This window comes from Muntiacus reevesi, chromosome 4 (assembly GCF_963930625.1).
Source record: "Muntiacus reevesi chromosome 4, mMunRee1.1, whole genome shotgun sequence".
Classification (NCBI taxonomy): domain Eukaryota; kingdom Metazoa; phylum Chordata; class Mammalia; order Artiodactyla; family Cervidae; genus Muntiacus; species Muntiacus reevesi.
The window spans coordinates 159,712,495-159,732,611 of NC_089252.1; the positions used below are offsets into that span (position 1 = coordinate 159,712,495).

General features: G+C 41.2%; 1 protein-coding gene across 5 annotated transcripts in view; it reads left to right on the forward strand.

Annotated features, from left to right (window-relative positions):
- CPM (carboxypeptidase M) overlaps positions 1 to 20,117 on the forward strand; it is a 71,896-nt gene that overhangs the window by 25,355 nt on the left and 26,424 nt on the right. For 3 of the 5 annotated variants that reach the window (XM_065934662.1, XM_065934661.1, XM_065934663.1), the window contains exon 3: positions 14,192 to 14,289. In XM_065934662.1, coding sequence (XP_065790734.1) covers positions 14,192 to 14,289 — 98 coding nt within the window. The remainder of the gene's footprint in view (positions 1 to 14,191; positions 14,290 to 20,117) is intronic. The other 2 variants (XM_065934664.1, XM_065934665.1) reach the window with 1 other exon arrangement.

Here is a 20,117-nt window from a genome sequence, read left to right on the forward strand (position 1 = left end):
AATAGCATCTTTCTGGAATGGCTCCTTACAGCTATTGGGACTTTTCACTAAGATTCTTGTGTCACAGCCCCTGAAAAAGTGAGTGCCTTTCAAGAGACCGGACATGCATCATACACTTATGTGATTGATCACAGCTTTTGGACATGGCATCTGGCCCACTCTCTCTTGAGAATAGTTTGCCAGTGAGCCACGTGCTATGTGAGCAAGCTGCCTCATATCATTGTGAAATTGGAAGGGCACAATTGTTCATTAAATACGTATAAACTAACAAAGATTGAGATAAGATGTCCTTTAGTGAGTGAGTAAACTTTGGTGGCTGATTAAAAACTGCATTTCCTCATGCTTCTTTAGAAATGGGCATTGCTCAACCCACATTTTAAGGTAGAAGCTGACCTGAGATGCAAGCTAATTATACAGTCTGAAGCAGAGAAGTTGGCTCTGGGAGATTTTCTAACCTTGAAGTGTTCAGTGGCAGTGATCCATGTAATCTTGGGTCTGCTCCGGCAGACAGCTCAGGGCCTAAACATACGGTGTTGTTCCCTTGGACATATTGAGCCAAAGCTACAGCTATAGGTACAAGATGGCATTGTTAAAGCTATGATCTTCAGCTTAAGATTTATGATCAGTCAGTTGTACATGCACAGCCAGAGAAACAGTTGGGAAGCTTAGCGACTTCCAGAATAAATGATCATTTCTTTGTCCATGTGGACATAGGTCTACTTTGAGATAATGTTGACTTTGAATGGTAAGAAGGGTCTCAAAACCTCTTCTAGACATGAAAGCACATTACATTCCCAAAGCTTCTTAATTAATGAGTCTAATGCCATTATTGGAGAAGTGTCTTATTGAGAATTGCTCTTGTTGGGAGGGGAGAGCGATGTGGGAGATGAAGCTGTAGGTTTATTTTGGGAGTCAGATGCCTCATGGATTCAGGAGTTAGATGCCTCAAGGTCTTTGTCCCAAGAAAGAGATACAACTATTGCATCTGAAATGGTAACAGAGGAAGTTCTACTTTATGTTGAAGGAGCAGTGTGGAACAAATATTAGTCTTAGAGTGAACAAAAGTCAGTTTGACTCCAAGGCGTCAGAGCCTTTCTCTCAACTGTAAAATGAGCATACTGCTTGCCTTACCTATCTCATGGGGTTTTTGTTGAGGATTAAGTGATAAGATGACATGTGAAAGTATGTGAAACACTTTGGAAATTATTAAAATATCAGGATTTTAAGCAGATAAGGTTTCCTGAAATCTTTGAATTCTTCCTCAGATTCCTTGATTATGACATCATTTAAATATGCTACCCCCTCTGTAATTCTAATAATCAAATTCTCAGTGCAAGACTAGAAAAGCCCCAAATCAATAGAAATTCCTACTAAAGCAGCTCACCTTATAATGCCTCTCAGTGAGTGACAATTGTTGATGGGTCTGCTGAAGGCATCATTGCTGACTCTTGTAAACTTGAGAAATCCATTGATAATTTCTGAAGGTTGGGTGTTGCAAAGATGTTAATGCCAAAGCAGTGATTCTTGTGGTTTTGTTTGGAAGTAAATATTTATATTTGTATTGAGTTTGCAATGAATTTAACACGCTGCTTTGTTACAGAAGTTAATCAGCACCAGTTTATGGCTTAAATGATGTAGAACTATAATGTTAAATATGCTCATATTCTTCTTGGCTATCTCAGAAATAAATAGAAACAGGGACTTGCCTGGTTGTCTACTGGTTAAGACTCCACGCTGCCAATGCAGGGGGCATAGGTTCAATCCTTGGTTGGAGAACTAAGACCCCACATACCATGCCGCATAGCCAAAAGATAGGGGAAAAAAAAAAAAAAGAAATGTAAATAAATCTCATACTCGCCACTCTTTTGAAAGAGGTTGAGTGATTATCATGTAGCTTCTTAAGTTTGTTGACAACAAATTTATGCTGTGATTTTGTCAAAGGATAAATGAAAGAACCCTTAAAAGCCAGACACTTTCCAAGTTGCCAGTCACAGGCTTTCTCATCCTTGCCTTCTCAGCAGCCGGGGCCTGTCCCTGCCTCCCCTCTGCGTCCTCAGTTGTAGCGGTCTTATTGCTCTGTTCTGCCCAAAGCCCAAACAGGATTGTGACCAAATTCAGGCGAGAGAAAAGTTCCAGCCACCTACATCTTTTTTTCCCTGATCCAAAGCCCAATCCTGAGGAAGACATGAAACTCGCGATTAATGCTGCCCACCATCCAAGCTTCTTATTCTATGTTAATCACTTTACCTTTGCTAAGTTAATGACTTGGTGTCCAGAAAACTCAATGATCACATAAATCATGTGATTTAAAAATGCTTCTTTAATTTTTTCTGGTTGTAATAGAAATTTTAAAACGTCCTTTAGTTAACATTCATGTTTGCATCGAGATGATTTTTCTTTCTCAATATATATGGAGATCTAATAAGCTATTGTGGGCTCTTCCCTCGTAGTCCAGTGGCTGAGACTCTGAGCTCACAGTGCCAGGGGTCCGAGTTTGACCCCCGGTCCGGGAACTAGATTCCACAAGTCACAACTAAGCGTTTGCATGCTGCAACTAAGACCCAGTGCAGCCAAATAAATTTTTTTAAAAATAAGCTATTGTGTCTTGGTTTTGGATAGTTTGCATAGTAACTTCTTAACTCCCTTTCTAGTATAGTTTTGTGTTTTCATCAGGAAGAGGCAACCTGTGAATTTCTCACCTTGGGGCCTCCATCCCCCACCTACCCCAAACCGTGACTTCACCTTTCAGGTGAATAACTGACCTCTTCTGACCCTGCATCTCACTTTACAAACTATGGAAACCAGTGAATCAGGCTATGATTTTTTTTTTTTACCATTATCTTTTGCAAATCCTGTCCCCTCCAGCTTTTATTTTGAAATGTTTCAAACCTATAGAAAAATTGCAAAAAAATTAAATATTCAGTTTTCATTTTTATATCCACCAGCTGTTAATATTTTGCTACATTTGCTTTCTCTCTCTCATGAGCTCTATCTATGGGTTTCAGTGAACTATTAGAAATGGTAAATAGTATGCTTACTTACAAACATCTAAGCATACATCATCTAAATATGACTTCTTCCTAACCACAGCACACCATTATTGAATGAAGAAAATAATTACTCAATAAACAATATAGCCCATTTTCAAAGTTCTCCAGCAGCTCCAAAAATGCCTCTTAAATCATTTTTTTCCCTTAGAGTCCAATCAGAAATTGGAAACACACTGCCTATAGTGCTCTATCTCTTTAGTCTTGTAATCCGGGGCAGTCCCCCCGCCTTTTGTTGACATTGACCATCTCCCGTTGGACCAGTTTTTTGTCATTGACTGATTCCTAATGAACCAGTTCTTTATCAACGAGCACTGGGGTTGCCCGCCTACAGGGATGAGTTGGCATCTCTCCATGGCAGGACCAGACTAGGAATCTTAACATGACTTCCAGCCTCCGTCTCCTGGAGACTATTAAAATCTGAGTGATGGCTTCAATCACTTTGGCAACAGACCACATAAGAACGCATTGTGAAGGATGCATTTATGGTTCAGCACAGCTGGCCGAGGCAACCTGCTTCCTCACCCTCCCTGTGGCCGCGCTGCTTCCAGGCTCAGCACCAGCCTCCGGCATTTTGCTCTGGGAGTTCTGAATGAGGTTCAGTTCTTGGGCTTAAGTAAATCCACCTGATGTCTGGTGGTATGAACGTTTGAGACAGTTTTCATGCTGTCACCATTGATTTTGAGGGACGTGTTTTCTCAAGACAGCCTGTTCATTCTGTGAATCCACACTTCAATTTAAAAAAAAAAAAAAAAAAACTGTAGCTGATTTTGGTCTACTTGAACTGATCTGCACATTTTCTGAAAGACACATTTTTGGGGAATGATTGGTTCTGTCCATATGTTAGGGACACTGTCTACAGTTGAAATTTTTCTTTAATTGCTCTGATGCTGCATCATCTCCTAGGGCCTATAGTGGTGGTGGTGGTGTAGTCACTAAGCCGTGTCTGAGTCTTTGCAACCCCACGGACTGTAGCCCACCAGGCTCCTCTGCCCATGGGATCCTCCAGGCAAGAATCCTGGAGTAGGTTGCCATTTCCTTCTCCAGGAGATGTTCCCGACCCAGAAATCGAACCCAGGTCTCCTTCATTGCAGGTGGATTCTTTACTGACTGAGCACCAGGAAAGTTCAAAGGGCCTGTAGTATCACCCATCAATTCAACTCAAGGCCCTCAAACAAACATGTGCTCATCATGTTTCTGGCACTGTTTATAAAGTTTGTGAGGATTAGATGAGATAGAAATCCCATGAGGTATAGGTACCATCAATCCTATACCATAAAAACTAAAGCCACTCAGCAAGATTAAGCAATTTAACCCAATACCCTATGGGTAGTAAGTGGCAAAGCTAGGGGTTTTAACCCTGGCAACTTGATTCTAAAACCTGCACAAGGCATCGTTAGAAAAGGTTTCACTAGAGGGACATTGCATATCTTTCAAGAACGCTCAGATGCTCTTTGGAGGCATATGTTCTGTTGAAATTCTGGTTTAGATGCACTTACTAAATTATTGACCCAACTGTGAAACTTAAATCTCAGAATGGTAAAAGCAGTGAGAAATCTACTTCTGTTAATTCCACAAAAGCACCAGTGGTCCTACTTTTAGGTCAAGTTTAGACCTTAAAGGAACCTCATTTTGGCAACTTCGGGGCTTCTCCCACTGTCAGAAGTTCAGCATATTTCTGTCTGAACCCTGGCTTCCTTTACTTTCAAATGAAAGCCTTTTAGGTACAAACTCACCAAGTAGGATGACTTTGCTCTTCTAAGCAGCTTATGAGAAAACTAGTAAAGAAATTGCCGTTATTCCTTGCCACTGAAGGATGAGTTTTTATGGTAGCAAAAAACAGGCAATTAGGATAAGCAGGCCTCCAACCAACTGGGGTTTGAGGGAGGGGGCACGGGAGAAGGGTTCAAACGGATCTGAACTGACCTCATTGTAAAACACAGCTGTGTGACACCTACAGGAATGTATAAGAAGTAAAACCACCAGCTGGGAAGAAAGAACCAAAACACTAACACTGAACCAGAATTCCCCTGGAAAACCTTAAAAGAGAACCCACCAATGGACAATAAACATAGTGCTAGCTATGATTGACCTTTTAAAATAGCATTTTTTAAAAATCTCAAGTACTTGTTTGTACTTTAAGATGATATTTAATTTGACTGTTAAAACCAAGCCATTCTTCAAAACGAAGATCTGATTTTGTCTGACCTTTCCCCTAAGGGACCAAAAGCGGAAGCTCGCAGCTTTTTATAGTATGAGGCCTCTAGAGATTTTCACTTTGGGGATTTAAAACAAGTTTCCTGTGTCTCTATGAAAAAAAGACTAGAAGGGAACATAAAAAAAATTAGGACGGCTGGGACATGAGAACTATGGCTAGCTTTTAAAAGTTAATTTTTTTTTAAAATTCTCTTAATTTTATAGCTTAAAAATTAAAAATTTTTAGAGGAAGTGGAACAGATTTATCAGCTTCTGACCTGGGAATAGAGTGGGAGGAATAGAGAAGGTAGAGTTGGAAGAGGAGGAAGGCAGAGGAATTTCCTGCCATCTTCTTGTTTGGGTTGATGGTTGGTGATTAATGAGACAAGCACTCTGCTTCTCTGGGAATCGTGACTAGTCTTGAAATAAAAAAAGAGGAAGAAAGGAAAATGTTTTCCAATTCAGTACATCTTCAGGTTTATTCCTTTTCTTGTTTCAATTGAAAAAGGTAATGTCCCCAAGCAATCAGAAGAATTTCTGATTTAGAAATTGAAACCCCCAAACTTCCCTACTGACCTGTTCAGGAAACAATAACATGAAACTAACATCTCCATTTCTCAGGTGTCATTTCAGGGCATTAGTGCCACGGGGACAAATAAGTAAGCAAATGAAATCCCATCTCCCTATGATGACGGATGAGTCTAACCGGAAGCCAGATATTTTGTTTGGATCTCAGTAGTCTCTTGTATGGAAATATCCCCAAGAAGGTCTGAAAACCCTGGGATTGATCTAGAAATTTGGAACTTTTTCAGAGCCCACCCCAGATAGTTCTTTGTAGACTAGCTGTAAGCCTTTTCTTCAGTCCTGGACCCTGCCTCCAACTGAACTTCTTTATTTGATCATTTTTCCAGCCATCCATTCATTTAGCAAGCATTTATGGGCCACCTACTACATCTGTGCCAGGCATGACACTAGCTACTGCGAGCGCAGAGATGCACAATCCGTTGCCTGCAGGAAAACCTGTGGTTTTAGTGTTAGGAGAGGGGTTGCAGAAGCATGTGGGAGGTGTTCAAAAAGGAAGAGCAACTCAGGCTGGTAAAATATAGGATCAAGGAAGAAGGGTAAGAAAGGTGATGGATGGGAGGGGTCTTTTGGTTGAGCCTTGGAAAGCCAAGAGGAAGCCGGCCACTTTGATCAGATAGATAGAGGACTATCCATGAGGGAGCAAGAGCGTATGTTTACAGGCATCAAGGGTGATGGTAGCTCCCATTAGAATCACACATGATTAAATTAAGAGTGCCCGGTATAAGGAATTGTGGCAGGAGGCTAGAGGCAGCAAGGCCACAATCCATGAGAGGCCGCTTGCCGTGCTGAGGGGCTTGGATTGTACTTTGATGTCATGGGAGGAAAAGGGACCAAAACTGGGGGTCTTAGCTAGAACTTAGAACTGCTGGAGGCAAGAGGCAGCCCAGTCAGTCCCATGGCTGCTTCCATGCAGAGTAGGGCACTTGCTCTTGTCACAGTAGCAGAAGGACCTCTAGGTCGCCCGATTTCTTTCTGCACCACTGAACCCCTTCTTGACAAGTTCCTCCTTTCAGGAGCAATGTCAGGAATTCCGACATTACACAGTAAATGGCATTAAAGCTCCATGAGGTCATGTGGCTGAATCGGGATTGGAATCATTGCATCTTACCAAGGATGGGTTCACAGCTTTGCATGTACAGAATCAGACAGACTGAGCATTCACCTGGACTGACCAGACTTCTCAACTCAATGCAGAAGCCCCAGTGACTGCTGGGCCATTTGCCATGTTGGGAGAGTGTGTGTGTGAATTTTTTTTTTGGTCCCAGAAAAGGTCTGAGTAGAGCAGATGAATTTCGTCCATGTCCTTCCTCCTATTGCTACTCCACCTACCTGACTTTTTCAGCCTAGTCAGCTTAGCAGACAAATCTCCGAAGTAGAGCTGTCTCCAGATTCCACAGCTTTGGGGCAGAGCCACTGAGGCTTGCCGGTAATCCTTGAATAGAGAGCAGTCTAGGAACAAGCTGGTAGTACACTAGTTTGCAGACCAGTCTGAGATTTGCATCCCAAAGGAAGGAGATGATAGCTTTAACTTCTCAGACCATCCTTATAGGGTCCTCGAAACCACCTTCTCCCATTTCCAGTTCTCCAGAGGGGAGAAAGAAAAATCTCAACATCAGAAATGGCACGTGGCAATTTATGGGCAGAGGTTTACGTTTCTTTGATCTTTTCTGCACCTTCTTTGATCTTTTCTGAACAGTGCAGCATAATGGTTAAGACCAGAGCAGGCTCTGAATAGGCTATCCAGCTCCATCCTTTGTTACTGTGGTTCTCAAACTTTACGTGTATTTTTAATTGAAGGATAATTGCTTTACAATGTTGTTGTAGGGCAGAAACCAACACAATGCCAATCAACCATAATTATATGTATATCTCCTCCCTCCCCTCTCCCACCCCACCCCTCTAGGTTGTTATGGACTGCCAGGCTGGGCTCCCTATGTCATATAACAGCTTCCCACTCGCTGTTTTACACATGATAGTGTAAACACGTCAAAGCTACTTTCTCAGTTACGTCCTACCCTCTGTCCCCCACCGTGTCCACAAGTCCCATCTCCGTGTCTGTGGTTCTCAGACTTTCACCGTGTCCACAAGTCCGATCTCTGCATCTGTGGTTCTCAGACTTCAGCGTGCATGAGGATGCCCTGGGGAGCTCGTTAAGACACGGACTGCAGACCCTCACCCCCAGGGTCTCTGACACAGGACTTAGGGGTGGGGTCTGAGGACGTGCATTTCTAACAAGCTCCCAGAGGACGTGATGATACTGGTCTTGGGACCACACGTGAGAACCGTGGCCTTATGAGCTTCCCTAGGATGGCACCTCCACCTGTGTGAAAGGATAATCTTTGTGCCCACTGCTTATGGTTGTCAGGGCTAAGTGAGCATATATAAAGTGCTCTGAACTGTGAGTCATACTACCGTGCAAACACAGCCATTCTGGAGACTTTCTCCCTGTTTTGTTTGCAGCTGTTTGTGTTGTTGTCATAAGCCACTTAGCAGGAACTTCCTTTTCCACTTCCAGGCCTGAGGTCACGGAGATTGCGTGTTTAACCCGACCGAAGTTATGTGCTATGTTTCAGCTCCTCTGGGACATTATTTGATGCCAGGCTTTGTGTGTGTGGTGATGGGAATGAGGATAAGTGAGACTGAAGGTTTGGTGTTGGAGCGTTGGCTTCTTTTTTAGGGAAGACGGGAGGAACTCGCCGGCTTTACATCAGTCTTGCCAATAGAGTTGTTGGTTCCACTTGTGTATGAAGACGCAAACTCATGCATCAGGCAAGGTCCCCCGAGCTTTGACTTAGGTCAAAGGGTAATTGAAGGACACAAAGAGAAATATGCTAGTCTGCGAAACAATTGATCCATCACCCTGGAGGCTGGTGCCTCATGGGTTGGACCTTGCATATCACCAGCCTTATCATCACTGCAGGTCTGTCTGCTCCTGGGACCAGGCCACCCACACGGATTCTACTTCTCTCTGGGTGTGTGTCCAGAGAGTAGAGACACACTTGGAGTAGAGAGAGTCTAATGGGGTCGTTGTATCAACACCTAGTATGGACCATCCCTCTAGGGTAGCCCTCAGTTCAGGTGTCTTTCTATGGCTCAGTGGTCATAGACAGGTAGCAGCCTGGAACTTGTTCCAGGGACAAATTATGGCAGTGAGATGCTGAAAGAACTGCTGGGGAACTATCACCCCAGAGTGGGGTTGGCCCTGACCTACCTATTACTTGCAGAAGAGCCTAGAGTCATCAGAAGAACAGAGATACTGGAATCAGACAGACCTGGGTTTGAATTCTGGTTCTGCCACTTTTATCAATGAATTATGGTTATCACCCACCATACAGAGGTGTTGTAAAGATCAAGTATTATAAGATGTAAAGATCTGGTATTATTAAGCTCAGCACACAGTGTCTGAACTTAATAAACAATAAGATTTAGTGTTTTATTTTTAAAAACTAGAAAGACGGAAAAGTGAAAACAAAGTCTTGGTTTTATAACCCTATCACTTAGCCCATTTTTACTGACAGTGTGCTGTTTTCAATTCTTATAGGGACTCATCAATTATTTCATTTAAGGCTTGATATGCTTTGGAGCTGTTTCATTCCATGGTATTTTGTTAGTGAGTAGTCTGTTTTACATAATTGTAATTATATAATTTTGTACTTTGATTTCTTTACCATGGTAAAATATTTTACATTAAAAATTCTGTACACAGCCACTATGGAGAACAGTGTGGAGATTCCTTAAAAAACTGGAAATAGAACTGCCATATGACCCAACAATCCCACTCCTGGGCATACACACCGAGGAAACCAGATCTGAAAGAGACACGTACACCCCAGTGTTCATCGCAGCACTGTTTATAATAGCCAGGACATGGAAGCAACCTAGATGCCCATCAGCAGACGAATGCATAAGGAAGCTGTGGTACATATACACCATGGAATATTACTCATCCATTAAAAAGAATACATTTGAATCAGTTCTAATGAGGTGGATGAAACCGGAGCCCATTATACAGAGTGAAGTAAGCCAGAAAGATAAACACCAATACAGTATACTTATGCATATATATGGAATTTAGAAAGATGGTAGTGATAACCCTATATGCAAAACAGAAAAAGAGACACAGATGTATTGAACAGTCTTTTGGATTCTGTGGGAGAGGGCAAGGGTGGGATGATGTGGGAGAATGGCATTGAAACATATAAATTTATAAATAAATAAATATATTTATTTGTATATAATTTATATATATAATAAATAATTTATAAATAAATAATAAATATAAATAAATGAAACAATATCATATGTGAAACAAATCGCCAGTCCAGGTTCGATGCATGAGACAGGGTGCTCGGGGCTGGTGCACTGGGATGCCCCAGAGGGATGGGATGGGGAGGGAGGTGGGAGGGGGGGGTTCAGGATGCGGAACACATGTAAATCCATGGCGGATTCAGGTCAAAGTATGGCAAAACCAATATAATGTTGTAAAGTAAAATTAATTAATTAATTAATTAATTAAAAAAAATAAAAATTCTGTACATAATTTAAGTGGACATGCTGTAATTTACATAAATTACTTATAGTTGTACACTTAACCATGGAGCATTGTTGAATGAATGATACTGCATTTGTGTCATAAAATATCAAACAGTCATTTAAAAAGGTATAGTCAAAGTATATTTGTTAATAAAGAAACATGTCCATGATTGTATGTAAAATGAGATGATTTTACCTCCCAAATCTGTCTGGACATTCACTGCCTCAATCTGAGCAGCTTTCAAACTTTTAATGGGCCTCAGAATCACCAAAAGAGCCTGTTAAGTGCAGGTTGGGGACCCTCCCCTTTGAGTGTGATTTATGAGATGGGGCTCAGGGGTTGGCACTTTTCCAAGGGTCCAGTGATTCTGATGAGGGAATGACACTCCTTCAGTTTCTCCCTGTTGATACTGTACTTCGTTTTTCAAGCTTCTCCTCCTCCTGTCTCCTGAATGCCTGGAGTGTTCTGTCTCCTTGCCTCGTGGATCTGTGTGAAGCCTTTTGAATGGTAACGCTTTTCTGGTCCTACAAGCAAACCCAGTTGGACACCATGTCCCATCCCTGGGCTTGGAGTCAAGCCCCGAGAGGATTCCTGGACATAGATGCTGACAATTTTGGAATCCAGGTTTTCTTTACTTTGTAGTGAAGAGAAAGTGGCTGAGCATTTCAGAACTCTTGAACATTTCAGAACACACCTGGTGCTCAAGAGTTCAAAGTTCAAAGTAGGTGCTCAAAGTTCAAAGCAGGAACTTGGAGGGATAAAGGCAGCCTGTCCAACCTTGATAGAAAAAAAAAATCTTGTTTAAATTAGCCTCACCTTGGCAATCAAGCTGTGAAAAGTCAACAGTTTGTCCTTTGTGCATTTAGTCTAAGCCAGAGATAACCAGTATTCGTTGGAGAGGCTGGTTAAAAACTTTCAAGAGGCTTAGCTTTCCAAAAGCACTGGGTGAATATCTTCAGGTTTATGGGCTGGTTTTCATCCCCAGGCTTGTTGCCATGGAGGGTTATTCAAGGTAAGTTTCTCATTTTGCTGTTCACTTAGGAGCCATTCATGCTAAAATTGAGATTGAGTTACTACCAATATTTCTTCATTTAGATTTTACTGGTTTGATTTCCCTACTTCCTTGGACCAAATTATACACACACACACACACACACACACACACACACACACACATGTTTTTTTGGCTGTGCTGGGCCTTTGTCACTGCATGTGGCTTTCTCTAGTTGCAGTGTGTGGGCCTCTCACTGCAGTGGCTTCTCTTGTTGCGGAGCACCAGCTCTAGGGTGGGTGGCCTTCAGTAATTTGGGCACATAGGTTCTAGGGTGCAGGCTTAGTAGTTGTGGCGCTACATGCTTAGTAAGCTCGGCAGCATGTGGAATCTTCCCAAACCAGGGATCAAGCCGGTGTTCTCTGTGTTGCAAGGCAGATTCTTAACCTCTGGACCACCAGGGAAGCCCTCAGATAATATTGAATACCTATGTCAAGTCAGGCTTTTCTTACACTCTCCTTCATATTACAGGTCAGCTTTGCAAATGCAGTTAGAAAACAATTGAGAAACATTATGTCAGGGTGATGGGCTTCCCTGGTGGTTCAATGGTAGAGAACCACCTGCTAATGCAGGAAACATGGGTTTGATCCTTGGGTCAGAAAGATGCCTTAGAGAAGGAAATGGCAACCCACTCCAGTATTCTTGCCTGGGAAGTCCCACGGACAGAGAAGCCTGGTGGGTTAGAGTCCACGGGGTAGCAAGAGTTGGACACGACTTAGCAACTAAACAACAACAATGTCAAGATGATGCTGAATTTTTTTTCCCTGCTTATGAGGGGACCAGACATATTCTATGCAAATCTGTGGTTATTCCAGCCTTGAAAGCATTAATAGCTACAGAAAAGAATCCCCCGAAGGAAACCTAAAGAGCCAAGTTTAATAGAAAAAAAGCTCAGAAAAAAGCTCTTATATGCTTCACATGAAAAATGGTAACATGCTAAATTTGAAGCCCTAGGTGATCTGAGAATTGGTAATATGGGGGAATCAAAGATTCTGGTTAATAAAGTGGTTCTGGTGGGAAACCACCAAATGGACTGTACTGATGCTTGTCTGCACGGCTAACTTGGAGTCACTCTTCAGAACCCTGGTCAGAAGTCAGCTCTAAAACCCTATGTCTGTGAAGTTTTATGTGATCCCACTCCTGGGAAAAGTTTCTTCCTTTATTCTACAGTCACACCGGTACCTGATACACACTCTGTGATCAGATATGTCACAGTCCAGGGTAGTGATGCTTGTATCAGAGACTCGCTGAGTGTAAAGAGCATGACCATCTGTGGGGTTAAATGCCTGGGTATAACAGTACTAAATAAATGGATGTGAATAAATGACCTGAGTTGTCTGCACTGAACAGGTGGCATCAGTCAGATAAGCTGCCCTTTGGGGATGTTTTTTTGACAATTTCTGCAATTACTAAATTTAAAGCATTATCCTGTCAAGATGAATTGTCCTCCAATTGTTATAATAATAAATTAAGAATTAATGATGGAAAAGACAAGTCCAGTATCTGCTTCTCCCTGAGTTCTTTATGGTAAGCGAGTATGCCCTCATCTATGGGACCCCCAGATTAAAGGAACTACACTAGAAAGTCTGCAGAAACAGGCTCCACATTAGCCCACAGACTGCTGTTAAATTCCTTTCCTGGGTTCTTGAATTCCACAGAAGGTTTAGCTATTACAGATATGTGAACTTTGTATCTAGGAGCTAGATATCAAATATACATCTCCTCAATCTCTAGTTTTAAAGTGTATTAAAAAAAAAAAAAGAATGTGATTTTAGAATCAAAAGAAACCTCTTCATTTTGCTGATTAGGACACCAAGCTTCTTGAGCAACAGGCTGTTTTCATTAGTGTTAAGAGCTCTAGAATTGAGTCATATAGGCCAGAATTCAGGTCTTGGTTCTGGGGCTCAAATCACAGCCTCTTACTGGCTGCGTGATCATAAGCAGTTCATTTAATATTTTTTGAAGGTCAGTGTTTTCATTTTGTAAGGTCTGGTTGAAAATCTATCTCACTGGGTCAGGACAAGGGATTACCTGAGTTAATATGAACCAAAGATGCAATGGTGACATCTGCCCAGTGCGAATCTTCCATGAAGTTTAGCCTCTGCCCAAATCTCACCGTCCCTGGCAGAGTTAGGACTTACAAGTTTTCCTTGAGGCATTGTGAGCATAGTTTGTGGTTCCCAGCTTACATGACAGGACTCAGTACTCATCAAGGACACTCACTGCTGAGAGGCTTTGTTACATGATCATGAGACTCAGGATTTACTGTAAAAACAATCTCCCTTCTGAGTTACATGTTTTCTTGCTGTTGGTTTTTTTCACATTCCTTGCACTGAGAGTTCTGGCTCCCTCCCAGTCAACTATCAATTATTATTTCTGTATTATTGTGTGAATTAGAAAGATCGCTTCTATAAGGCACCAGGAACTCAGAGCACACTTTTTGGAAAAACAATTTTGGAAAAATCAAATCTATGTAATCTACTATGTCTACTAAACATTTTGGAAGAATAAGATCTATATAACCCACTAAGTCCTCAATTTTTAAAAGTCACATTCTGGAATAAGAAGTTAAATATTTCTGATGATTGAAAGGATTTTGGCTGGCAGTGAACTAAAAGCATTCCGGGCACGGAGGTGTTAGTTGCATGAACTGAGATGGTCATGAAACATTGATCAGGTGGGAGAAGTAGCATCATTGTTCACTATTCTCATTCTAATAGAGTTCATTCGTCATTTCACAAGGCTACTCATTTTTCTGTCCTTATCTCCCCCGTAAAGGCAGAAACCTGTGGGTTCTCGTAGTGGGACGCTCTCCAAAGGAACACAGAATCGGGATTCCGGAATTCAAGTACGTGGCAAATATGCATGGAGATGAGGTATGTATGTGGTTTGAACGTGTATCTGACGTGTCACCAAAGGACCCTCCCTTGGGTCTCTTGCACTCTGTAAATGCAGAGGGAGCGGCAGACACTGTAGCAAAGAATCTGGAAGGGTCTGCCTGTAAGGCCTGAGAGGATTGAAGGAGCCATGAGCCAAAAGCCATCACTGCCGTTTGGTTGTTTACCCAGCGCCCCGGGCAGCTAACCGGAGCTTGCTTTTTGTTTGGGGGCTGGAAGAAGGACAGCTGTCCAAGTCCATGAACGCCTCCTGGGTTGGTTTTCCCCACCTCCTGCTCAGCATCGGGGTGAGCCAGCAGAAGAGTGATATATTTGAACTAAGAAGGTCCCAACTGGCTACCCAGCCTCCTACTAGCTGGCTTTTTTAATGCTTTTGTCACTTCCTCTTAATCCAAAACTTGGCATTTTTGATGCTTAAGTTTAGACCATCAAGCTTAGGGCTCTGTCATCCCCACCATTCCACAAACCCTTAAATTCCATCATAACATCTTGCTGTTTTCCAGCTTACCAGAGATCAACTCTATTTTGTTTCATTTATGTTATTTATCTTATAATTTGCAAAATACCCTTTTACCACTCCTGGCTGCCCAACCATTCGAGCCAGGCATTTGAAGATGTTCCCCAAAATTTCTCACCTTACTTCCTCAGAGGACATTTTTGTATGTATACTTTTATATATATTTTAGTATATACTTTTGTATATGTATTTTATGTACAATAAAATATATTTTAATATATATTTATACATACTTTTCCATATATAGATATTTTAGTATATACTTCCTCAGCTCTCATATTTTTGAGAATATGACAGCTGCAGGATTTTCTCTTTCCCAGGACCCCACACAACTGGGCAATCCAGTGGAAGGGAAAGATCGTCTCCAGTCTTGACAGTAAAGAAAATTGACATATGATCTGTGTCACACCTTATCAAACACACTTAACTTTAGGGAATGTCAGAGAAAATGCATAATCCTTTAAGTACAACCTGCTGACTTGTCACAACACTTCCAGATCTGCAATAGTGTGGCAGCCTGCACTGCTCAAAGGCTGCGCTTCCTGTCCCAACTCAACCCTCCCCAAGCCCAGGTTTTATAGGAACAAGCTCCACCCTGTGTGACACAACAGTTCTGCCTGTCCTGTCCAGACATGCCGCTCAACCCGTCCTGACCAGTGAGGGGACTTCTTCTCACTGGAGCTCAAGTGCAAACGTTTGCCTCTGAGAAAGTGGCTTGGCTTGGCTTTGAATCTGATTTATGGGTGGGTGGAAGTTACTTTTCTGAGTATAATAGGCTGTGCTCAAAAAGGCTTGATATTGCTGGGAGTCTCAGCAAACTTGTTTTTAATAAAACAACTATTCATGATAGACAGCAGCCCAGACTTCCTTTCCCTTTTGCTATCTGGCCAATTGGTCCTATGGAATCCATTTTTTTTTTTTTTTAATTTTATTTATTTATTTATTTATTTTATTAGTTGGAGGCTAATTACTTCACAACATTGCAGTGGGTTTTGTCATAAATTGACATGAATCAGCCATGGAGTTACATGTATTCCCCATCCCGATCCCCCAGAATCCATTTTTAATAAGAGTCATGTGGTCCTCAGTTGACTCCAGTAGCTTATATTGAATTCCTAGCATTTCGAAAGGTTGCAGTCTGCTGCTCAGAATTTACTCCTCTCAATGGAAACTTCCAAAGAAAAGCAAGAGTCCTTCCTCTCATTCACGCCTGAATTTGCTTGTACTTTCCCAAATTTCTGACATCTCACCCTCCAGGTAGGTAATGTATCCCGTCAAAGCAGGTTCACTCATTCACCCTGATTCTTTGACGACTGCCAAGGACTGAGATTATGCAGGGGGGATGTCAGTATGTTCTGGGTGTGGAGACCTAAAGTCCTGTCACCCTGTGTGTCCCAGCTGTTAACAGTGTCTGACAACTTCGGGGGCCTCTGAGAAACTTATTATCCTGAATTTAGACCTTATGTGTTCCACCCTCCTGGTGCCGCCAGGAGCTGGGGAAAGGGATGGCTTAACCCAGGAGCAGAAGGGTGACTTGGATTAGCTGGGTCTAACCAGCTTCCTCATCCTCCTCCTTCTCTTAGAACTTTTGGGATTAAAGAGCATTTTCAAGGCCCGCTATTAAAAGGCAGCATGTATAACATTTGTGGCCAGTGGTTCTTCACCTTCTTTGGGTGGATTCCTTGCTATTCTGGCACTAGCTTTGAATGCTGTCCTCAAGGTTCATGGATCTTCTAGCAGCCTGTGGACCTCAACACTCAGTCTTACACAATACACTACCCAGTTGTGGACTGTTGCTTCAAAATTTTTTTGCAATTGTTCTCATAAGTGCTGAACACTCATTTCCATCTATCTAGCAAGTTCCAACTTGACTGAATTGAAGTAAAACTGATAGAGATTTATTTTCTGCTTTCCTGAGTTCTTGCCATCTTTTTTTTTTAACTTTTAATTTTATGTTGGAGTATGATGGACATGAGTTTGAGTAAACTCCAGGAGTTTGTGATGGACAGGGAGGCCTGGCGTGCTGCAATTCATGGGGTCGCAAAGAGTCGGACACGACTGAGCGACTGAACTGATAGTTGATTAATACTGTGTAACTTCCAGGTGTATAGCAAAGAGATTCAGTTATACATGCACCTATGTTTTCAAAGCCTTCTCCCATTTAGGTTGTTACATAGTACTGAGCAGAGTTTCCTGTGCTATACTATGGGTCCTTCTTGGTTATCATTTTACATATAGCACTGTGCGTATGTTAACCCCAAACTCGCTAACTATCCTTCGCCACTCTATACCACATTCCTCCCTGGTAGCCATAAATTCGTTCTCTGTGAGTCTGTTTCTGTTTTGTAAATAATTTTGTTTGTATCATGTTTTTTAAGATTCCTTTTATAAGCAATATTATAATTGTATATATTGTGTACAATTGTATCTATTGTATCATTCTTCTTTCTCAGTCTGACTTGCTTCACTCACTCTGACAATCTGTAGGTCCATCATGGGGTAGTGCCATCTTAATGACCAGATGAATTATCAGAGAAACACTCTAGAAGCCGGTGTGCTCACCCAGCCTTTCCGGCTCTTCATTAGGGATTCCCCACACTCTCACAAAAGGAAGCGAAAGCTAAATGAAAGGCTGGATAAGTCAATGGAAACACTTTTGACCACATTTAAAAAAAAACTTTAGTCTCTCTAAGGTCTCATGTTCAAAGACTTAATTTTAAATGAAGGGAGGCCTATACATAAAACATGAATGAGTATTTGAGACATTTATATTAAGGTTGAGAAGAATTAATTTGAATAATATGTGGCATAAATTTGCTTTTATAGAGACAAGAAAATATTGTCCAAGGACCTTGTTTAACTCTCTCTGAAATTTTATCAGTTTATCTAGCCAGTTTTAAGATTATCTGACTCTTAATTAAAAGTTCTTTATCACACTTTCAAGATTTTTATTTCACCCTATGCAGTTAAGAATTTGTGGCTTGTTTTGTTGGAGTGGAGGCAAACAGAAAATACCTTGGTCACACATTTATGTCCTTGAAAGAATCATGATTTTGTTTTTGTAAAAAGAACATAGGTTTTCTTTCATTTAAAAGAACTAGAAAAATAAGAGCAAATAAGAACTATTCAGGATACTGTCACTCAGAAAAAGGCATCATTATTATTTGCCAGATGCTCTTCTACATATCTCTTTATTTCTGTAGTAATAGAATGAGAGGAATCAAAAGGAAATAAGATGTGTCCTATGTGTTATCTTTAAGAAGTATGAGATTTAATAACTTTACTTGAACTTAACAGAACTGAAGTGAAATGAAAATGATTGGTGAACTTGTTATTTTCTCAAAATAAGAAATTAATGACCAGAAGATTCTTCTGAAGTCAAAAAATTAGGAAAAACTGAAGTTATAATGATTTTTATATATTATTAGACTTTGGGTAATATCCTATGACCCATCGCTATGAAAAGTGAAGAAATTAGCCCTTTGAAAACTCATCTCTCCCCTCCTCTCCCCTAGCCCCCACCCTTGCTGTTAACTATAAGCCTTAAGTTTTACCTTCTATCCTATACTCACACCACCGCAGTTGCCTAATTTAGTTGTATAGCTTAATCACAGCTTCTTACTCTTTGTTTTCATTTGCTTGTGGGTGGATGAATTTCATTGCCAACTCCTGTCTTGAGTTCAAGCATGCTTGAGAATGTATGATTCAGAGAGTTAAGAGGAAATTTACTTTAGAATCACGTGGGGATTCCAGTATGGCTCACTTCATATTGATCTGGAACTCAGATTGGCCTCAGGTTTTTCCTGGTGCATTCCTCTAAGGGCAGCATCCTGCAGTCTCGAACCAGCATTTAGAAATCTCACTTCCTCCTCCCTTTCCTTGACTCCTTTCTCTTCCCCTCCCCTTGCCAGGAAAGCCCCCCTTCAAACAACCACACAGTCCACTTGTAGAGCTTTTCGCAACTTAAAATTACCAGCCCCTCCTCCTCTGGTTTTAGGGAAGGAAGTAAGGAGCTTGCAAATGTGCTTGAGCTTCCAAAACACTGAATTGGAAACCCAGTGTGTGACTCACTTGACTTTTTTGGTTATTAGTTTGTAAGGACCTTTTCCAACCTACAATTTGGACTATAAAAACAAAAATCACAGTAGTGGAAGAAGACAGACATGAGTGGGGAAAGAAAAAGTTGAAATCAGAATGGAATTTATTTCCACTCTAAATTTTATTGCTATGTATAAATATATAATTCACATATTTAAATTTTTCTTAGTTCCATTTTTAATTATTCTGCGTCCATTAGGATAACAAATTCAGAAGATGTGATCTCTTTGCGTGCCAGCAAGGGATATAGAGTGCAGTATTTTTCCTTCTTTGTCACAGCCGTGAATTGCTACAATGGAGTCATAATTGAAGATTCTTTTGTTGCCCGTGGCCTTCATTAATGCACTGGCAGCACCATCCTTATTTAACCACCTGCTGCACTGATTTCCCATATCCTAACCCCTCAACAACATCTGATCACATGTCAGAGGTAAATACTCCTTACTTAGAAGCAGAACCTTTGAGCTCAGGGTTACAGGGGAAAATTAATGTAGGCTAATCAGATCTTTACAGAATAAGGCTGAAAATGTGAATTCCTTTTTTTTTTTCCTAAAAAAAGAAAAGAAAAATAGGAAATCTCTCCCTTATACAGCAAGATTTTTCACAGGCCTTCAGCTTCCCCGTCGTTGTTGGTACATAAGGTAATTTTAGGTGGATGTGACCATGTTTATTTTCATAGTCGTGCTTTTATTTTGCTGTATAATTAAAAACGTGAAATCTAGCAAAATGATAATTATACAAAGTTTATCATTTTTAATGTAAGTAAAAAGTGAGCCAATTTACAGAAAATGCAAACTAAATAATAGTATAGATAATATGCAGATATGGCAAAAAGTTGTGAGGATGATGTGCCAACGAAACATGAGACCGTGGAAATCAGAAGTACAGAGGTATGGCAAAAATTGCACAAGTGTGCAAGAGGGGAATTTGAAAATAGAAGAACTTGGAAAGAGGGCAATCTGGAAATCAGAAACCTATTTAAATTATGAGCATTGCAAATTTGGATTTTTCTCTGTGAACATCTACATGTCTGCTGCAGTGGTCCTCCATGTATCATCCACCGAGACAGGCCCCACAGCTCTCCCATGTATCACGTGTGCTCATGAAGATACTCCACTCCCCTGCATGATTTCTAGCTCCCCCTCTCCCCCTCACTCCAGGAAGTATTTGGAAGACAAGCGAATTGAAAAAA